At 67.1% G+C, this 7483-nt stretch overlaps 2 protein-coding genes across 11 annotated transcripts in view; one reads left to right on the plus strand and one right to left on the minus strand.

Moving 5' to 3' along the window:
- The window catches only part of TNRC6A (trinucleotide repeat containing adaptor 6A), a 44429-nt gene extending 43676 nt beyond the window's left edge, over positions 1–753 (plus strand). For all 10 annotated transcript variants that reach the window (XM_082064439.1, XM_082064441.1, XM_082064435.1 and 7 more), the window contains one exon: positions 1–753. This exon is cut by the window's left edge and continues 1998 nt beyond it. The gene's annotated coding sequence lies outside the window, so the exon portion shown is untranslated.
- LOC309445681 (uncharacterized protein) lies at positions 292–7258 on the minus strand (the record flags this gene model as incomplete). Its single annotated transcript, XM_082064684.1, has 12 exons — positions 292–893; positions 1001–1154; positions 1778–1999; positions 2738–2929; positions 3016–3178; positions 3299–3456; positions 3590–3648; positions 3725–3837; positions 3983–4394; positions 4503–5827; positions 5993–6112; positions 6880–7258. 12 exons carry the CDS (start codon positions 7256–7258, stop codon positions 783–785), a joined length of 3408 nt encoding a protein of 1135 aa, XP_081920810.1. The 3' UTR covers positions 292–782.
- Between the last annotated feature and the right edge of the window lie 225 nt (positions 7259–7483).

Raw genomic sequence — 7483 nt, forward strand, 5'->3', positions numbered from 1 at the left:
ATATCAAAACATATGATAGCTCTGTATTCCCATAGTTTGATTTTCTTTTAGCGAACTGATTTTTTTATGAACAGATCTGCATTTTATTCTAGCAAAACTCTCCCTCAACATACCCACTCTGAGACGAGAATCTAAGTGTAGAGAACTGCAGCTTGCTTTTCCTTTTCTATTCGAGCACCTTGGGATCCTCTTGCCCTCATCCTCGGTAAAACTTCAACGCCCCATTTCCAAACGCCCCCACCATTTGTGCCCAGCTCGATGCTCAAGAGGACATTGCAAATAAGGAGAGCATTTTGGAAAATAAACTTTAATGCTTAAAACGTACTGGTGTTTAAAATTATACCTCATTTACATTAATCATGATGAACAATGCAGCAGCGCTTAATTTGTATTTCACTTTTCACAGTGGCTTAGCTTGTTCTGAAATGGCTATAGGGCAGACCATATATGTACATAGTATGATGTGACTTCAAAACTCTTTTAAGACTTTATTTTCCAGTTGCCGATGTAAGTCATTAACTCGTTGGATGCCAGCATTGTGTGTTACCAGACACTTCTCTGTACCTATGTACGCTGAACCCGCTGTCCCGGCCAGGGCTGGCTGTGCAGGCTGCGAACGGGGCCGAGCGCCACGGGGACGCTGCCCCGTGGAACCGACATCACACCTGCCGTGATTGTATTGTCCAAGTGTTTGAAATCCCTTCACTGAGCTTGTTACGTGGAAATAAAATGTGGTTGGTTTTACGAGCTGAACCTGTTGCCTGTGTTTTGGCGCGTGGGGCTCAGGCTGTCCAGCTCCTCTCCAGGCTGCCCAGCTCCATCCCCTCGCAGAACGAGCGGGGCCGTCGGGCTTTGTGCTGCGGAGAGACCGGCTTGGGCTGGTGCCCGAGGAGCTGCCACCCCCGCTGTGTCACCACCCCAGGACACTGAGAAGGGCACAGCCAGGGCCCCCTGCCCAACGCCCCCATGGCCCAAAGCCCCTTCCCACCCCCCTGCTCACCGGGGGCTGCCGGGACAGCTGGTGGAGGAGCGGGAAGGGCGTCCATGGGGCGGGCTCCATGGGCCAGCTCGACACCGAGATATCGCTGGCTTTGCCCGAGTCCACCATGGGGTCGTTCACGCTGCCGGAACTTGTGTCCCAGGCGTAATGGAGACTGGGAAGAAAATTAAGGGGGAGGAAGGGGCAGGAGTCAACGTGTTGCCCACAGGGCAGCCCGGGACCCTCAGCAGCGGGACCCTCAGCAGCGGGACTGCGCTCGCAGATGTTTTGCTCCCGTGGGTGATGTGCCCGCTGCACCGTGCCTGTCTGCAAACGCGCTGCAGGTCCCTGAGCTCCAGCGCAGCAGCACTGGGACCGTCATGGAGTGACCTTTACTCATGGAACTGGAAACTTTCAGGGCCCTTTTTCCATTTACACCCCTGGAAGCTGATAAGACTTTCTCATACCCACACATACGACCACGCTGTTTCCTGCAGCTCTGAACCCTTCTGCTGTTACATCAGTCCCCAGCACACAAAGCTCCTTGCATAGGGTGAAGGAAAACAAAACCCACACACCACCACAAACCCACTTATTTCTTCTTGGACACCACAGGCTGCAGCGGAGTCGAAACTCCGCGGTGTCAAGTGCAGGGAGGGCAGCGCTGAGCATTGACTGCAAAGCAGAGGCACCAGGACAGGCTGCTGTGCCCCAAACCCCTCGCTCTCCGCTTCACCCCATCCCCTGAGCAAAATAAAGATGAGCCCTCCCTCTGGGGCTCAGCAAACCCCCCCGTACCTGGACGGACAGTCGGGGTGGGGGGACAGTGCCAGATGCTGCTTGGGGCCGTGGGTGACGCCTGAGTCCTCCCGGCAGCTGCAGCTGCTGCCCCAGATGTGCAGGTGCAGCAGCTCCTCCGAGGTGCTGAACGCCGGGTTGTCCAGAGAGGTGGCCGAGGGCGGCCCCGAGCGCGACCAGTACCGGGCTGAGACGTCGTCCAGCCGGCAGAACCGCCGGTAGCTGTGGGGACAGGCAGGGGCTGCGGTGGCGCCAGGACACACGGGCACAGGGACACACACCCACAGACACACAGAGACACGTGCCCACCTCCCACCCCAGTGACGGTCCTGCAAGCACACAGCGCAGGTTTCCACCCAAATTTCACGGCCCCAGGGCCCAGCCCCACACCCTGGGTGGGGACAGGGCTTGTGACACCAAACAACATCTGGCCGCAGCCCCACAGCTGTTGTGGTGGTTTCCTTAGGATTGGGGCTGTGCTGGAGCCCCCGGGGTGAGCCCGGCCAGGCAGCCAGCACATGGGGGACATACCACTGGGGGCATGGGGTCCCTGGGACTGTGTGTGTGGGGTTTCCCCAGCACATCTCCACCCCCATGTGTGTGCAGCAGCACAGCCAGGCCGGCAGCCTCCTGCCCACACGCTGCTCCCCCAGGGCTGGTGTCCCCGGGGCTCCCCACGCCATCGCCAGACACACAGACACCCACCCTGCCCAGCCAGGGCCACGGCCGTGGCTCCGGGGGATGCCGGTAGCGGCACCGACCGGGCCCCGCACGTGCTCCCCCAGCCCGGCACCTCCCGCCCGCCGCTATCGGCCGCCACAGAGTGTTTTTCTTGGCAGAGCTCCGCGGAGCCCAGCCCTGCCCCAGCGGCGATGCCGGACCTGGAGCCGCTGCCACCGCACCCCGCACCCCAGGGAGGGGCAGGGACACCCGCATCCAGGGCCACCCCAGCCCCCTCACCTGCTGCGCGTCTGGTCCGCCCTGGCCTCCAGCAGCAGCACCTTGAAGCGGCGGATGGCGACGGCGGCGAGGACGGCACCCAGGAGGATGATACTGAGCAGGACCCCGGCGGCCATGCCCAGCAGGCTCTGCTGCGTCACCCGGTAGTCACAGTGCAGCCCCATAAACCAGAAATCGCTGCCGACAGGACACCTGTGCCGAGGGGGGAGTATCAGCCACCAGAGGGGAGGGACAAGGGACAGCACCCGCCACCCCAGGGCTGGCGCTGGGGCACTCACTGGCAGAGGGGCCCGCGGTCCGGGGGGTGGGTGCAGATGCCGTGGTTCTTGCAGTAGTTGTGGTGGCAGAGGGAGGTGCAGGTGGCGTTCCCGGCCGCCCCGGCCGCGCAGGTGAAGCCGGCCTGGCAGGTGAAGAGCTCGGCACAGGGGTCCAGCGGCCGCTCTGCAGAGACACGGCTCTGGCTGTGCCACCCCCTCCCCCCCGCCAAGCAGAGCTGGGGCCAGGATGAGCCCACCCTGCAACCAGGAGGATCGTGCAGCCCCATGCACGCCCCACACTCACCCAGAGCTGCGTTGTGCAGGACGGGGGCATCACCCACCGACAGCCCCCGCCGGGCAGGACCAGAGCCCAGCGCAGCATTGAGGAGCGCGAACAGCCCCAGCACCGGCACCCGCTCTGCCGCGAACAGCGCGTCGTACTCCAGCACCACGCTGCCCTCCCTGCGGGGAACCCACGGCTCGGACCCCCAGCTCCAGCCCCACACCCCGGCCCCGCCGTGGCCCCGCAGCCTGACGCTCCCTGTACCCCCCATGCCAGGAGCATCTCACGCTGTGGGGCCAGACAAGCACCGACCTGATCCTCGTCACCTCCAGCCACAGGAACCCGGGCACTGATGTGAAGAGGGGCGAGACCTGTGCAGGGAGGGAGCTGAGCGCAATGGGGGTGGCCCAAACCGCAGCCCCCTGGGCCCCCCCATCCCACACCCACCGTGTGGTTGAAGCTGCGCAGCAGAGCCCGGCGCTCAGGGGACTCAGGGTCCTGCAGCGCAGGGACAAACCCCATGTCCAGCACCAGCTCGCAGGGGACGCGGAGGACAGAGGCTGCGGGGGTGGAAATGGGGATCAGCACAACAGGGCCCTGCTGCCTGCCCTGGGGGCCACCACTCACCCTCCCAGAGCTGATGGCTCCTCAGAGTTCTTCCCCTTCACTGTGCCCGGGCAGAGGGTCCCAAGCCCCCAGACTCACCTCTCAGGAGGGGCGGCTGATCCTCCACAATGAACACCCGGGGGCCCCTGCCTGCCCCGGCGGGGGCTGGTGTCACTTGGGGGGTGTCAGTGTCTGGTTGCCCTCCGGGGCTGCTGGATGGTTGGACCAGGTCTGTGTTCCCAGTAGCTGGGGGGGACCCAGGGCCCCCACGATGGCCCAGGGTCCCAGGGGGCTCTGTGGGTGGCTGGGGGGACTCTGGCGCCATGGTGGGCAGGCGAGCTGTGGGCCCCCGTGTCAGCCCTGCCACATCCCCCTGCAGTACAGCAGCTCCGGGCTCCGGCGTGACCGTCCCCACGTCCCTGCGCAGTGCTGGGCTGGTGGCAGCCATGGTGGCGGTGACAGCAGTGACAGTGATGCCCATAGCAGTGGTCAGCCCCAAGGGAGCCACAGACTGGGACGGAGGCGGCTGCTGGGGGGGTCTGGGGGCTGCTGGGGGGGCCAGGCTGCCCAGCTGCTGGCTCAGCAGGGCAGTTGCTGTCCAGGGCTCAGCGTCACCCACCCCAACTGGGGTCCCTCCCAGGATTTGGGGGGTCTCAGCAGGTTCCCCCCCCGAGCTGGCGTGGGGCAGCCGGTGCCCCAAGGACGGCCCTGCCAGGGGGGTGCCCACTGTGGGGCCGAGCCCTGGGACACCCCAGTCGGTCTTCAGGGTGGGTGACGTGGGTGCTGCAGAGCCACTGGCTGGAACAGGCTGTGGGGAGGAGGAGACATGTGGGGACCCTGGGCTGGCACGGGGCACTGCGGTCTGTGCCACTGCGGTGCTGCCCAGGGCCGCCACAGTGCTGGGCTGCCCTGGCACCGCTGGCGGCCGCAAGGTCTGGTCCCTGCGGACATGGGGGTCAGGGGGACCCTCTGTGTTGGGTGGCCCAGACAGCCCCAGGCTGGGGGATGTCACTCCTGGGGTGGCAGCCGTGGCGCTGGGGACAGGCAGACGTGACTCCTCTCCTGCAGCCGGCAGCAGGGCTGGGCCTGTCCCCACAGCTGGCTGGGCTGTGCTGGCCACAGTGTCTCCATGGCCACCAGCCCCCAGGGACGGCACAGAGGGGTGAGGGACAAAGTGGGGACCCTGCCAGGCAACATCTGTCCCATGCCATGGGCGAGAGTCAGAGCTCCGTCCTCCCACTGTCCCTGGCAGCCCCTGCTGCGTCGCCCTCAGTGTCCCCACGGGGCTCAGCAGCCTCTGCAACCCTCCCGCAAAGGGCGATGTCTCGATTGTCCCCTGCACCGTGCTGGCTGTAGACGGCGTGATGCTCAAGCGGGTCCCTGGGCTGCTGCCCGACAGTGAAACAGTGGCACCCAGACCCTCCCTGGCCCATGGCTCTGGGGACAATAAGCCGCCCTGTCTCTGCACAAGCCCTGTGGAGGACCCCCACTGCCCCCCGGCAGAGCTGGGCACTGTTGCGGTGGGTGGGGAATGCAAATGCGTCCCCTGTGCAGTCGTGGCACTTCCCACCATCACATTTCCTACAGGGTCAGTCCTGGCGGTGGATCCAGTGGCAGAGGCTGTGTCTGCCCTCGTGGGTGCTGGGGTCCCCACACTGGTCACCCCCAGGCTGGCACTCGGTGACCGCTTGCTGCCCGCAGCTGCCTGCTCAGTGGTGCCCACGGAGAGCAGGGCCACCGGGCGCCCAGTGGCTGCTCCATCCCGCACCGCAGGCCCCGTCCCCTCCTCGCCTGCCCAGGGGCCTCTGGGACTCCCCCAGGGGCTGGGGGGCTCAACAGTCCTGACAGGGGTCCCAGGGAAGGGCAGCAGCTCAGCCTCCGTCTGCATCTGCCTCACGGCCTCCGGCATCGGCGCCCGCGCTGTGCCAGCTCCTCTCTGCGGATCTAGGGGCAGAGGCAGGAGTGGGGACACTGAGCAGTGTTGACCCATGGACAGGACCCCACAGCTGCCAGCTCGGCACCCTGGGCCCCAGCAGCACCAACACGTGGCTGGCATGCGGTGTGAGGGACAAAGGGCTGTGAGCAGGACAGCCCCAGCCCCGGTGGTACCTGTCGGGCAGCGCTCCCTCATCGCGGTCCCCAGGTGGGTGCAGGGGACAGCAGTGTCCAGTGTGGAGCCCGTCCCGCTGCTGAGCCCCAGGCAGAGCTGTGCACAGCACGCCACGATCACTGTGGAGAGAGCAGCGTGTGCTGCTGTCAGGCATCGGGCATCGTGCACCGGCATTGGGCAGCAGCACCGAGCACCATGAACCACCCACCCGTGGGCAGCGATGCTGACGGAGACGCTCAGGAACGACCCAAACCCGGCTGGAAAACACCTGCCTTCGTCTCAGCAACCGAAACTGATCCTGCCCCGCATGCTGCCATGTGCTGGAAATGCCGGTTTTGCCACGACCCAAACCACGGTCCGGCAGAGCCGACATGTGCTGGTACTGGCACCGCCGGGCCCGGGCTGAGCATCACACCCGCGGCCCGGCCAGGACCCCGGTCCCGCTGCTCCCCGGAGGGAGCGGGCACCTTGGCGGGGTCCCCGGGAGCCCCTCGGCCCCGCTCTCCGCTTGCGCCTCCCGGGGCTCCCGCTGCTCCTTCGCCGCAGCACCGGCCGCCTCCAAACCCGCGGGGCCGCCCGGGCCGCCGGTTGCGCTCACGGCCCCGCTCCCCCCGGCGCGTGTCCCGGGGACCCCGCGGCTGAGCCCCACTGCGGGTCCCGGAGACACCCGAGCAGCCACCACCCACCACCCCAGCGCGACTGGGGGAGCCCAGACCCACCCGAGCCCGCCGCCGCTACCGGCCCTGCCGCCGCGAAACCCCCGAGCCCGCCGGGCTGCGCCGGCGCCGCGCCCGCAGCCCCCCCGAGCCCGGCAAACCCCGCCGGGGGACCCACGGCTGCGGAGACCCGCCCAGCCATGCCCCCCGCTGCCAGCCCCGGCGCTCACCTGCGGCGGCCAGGAGCCGCGGTAGCCGCGGGAACCAGAGCCAGAGCCGCTCCATGGCGCTGCCGAGGCGGCAGGAAACCCCCGCTGCGGCGGGCGGAGGCGCCGGGAGCCGCAGCCCCCGGCCCAGTCCCGCCCCACCCGCCCCGGCGGCCCCGCCCGGCCCCGCCCACGCCCCGGGGAGCATCGGTCCCGGCGGCTCCGCGCTGCCCAAACGCTGCGGGCGCTGCGGGACCCCCGGGGGGAAACGGCCCGGCCGGTCCCTGCTCGCCGGCTCGGCCGCTGTCCCCCGCCGCGGGCCGCACCGCCGTGCCCGGGGACAGCGGGGACACGGTTTATACCCGCCCTCCGCTACCACCGGCTTGTCCCAGAGCAGCCACATCGGAGCTGCCGGGGCTCCAGGGCGCGGGATTTCCCCAAGGCCACCTCCAGCCGCGCCCGGCTCACGGCAGAGGCTCCTCTAGGGCACCTCTGGCTGCATCTGCCTGCAGCTCCTTCAGCAGATCCCCCAGGGCTAGGGCACCGAGCAAGGCCAGCGGCACCAGCACCCTGGACACAAGGGACAGCTCTGCAGCCACCGTGCTCCTGCCGCCGAGCCAGCACCTCG

This window comes from Streptopelia decaocto (assembly GCF_964273445.1).
Source record: "Streptopelia decaocto genome assembly, chromosome: 13".
Lineage (NCBI taxonomy): Eukaryota > Metazoa > Chordata > Aves > Columbiformes > Columbidae > Streptopelia > Streptopelia decaocto.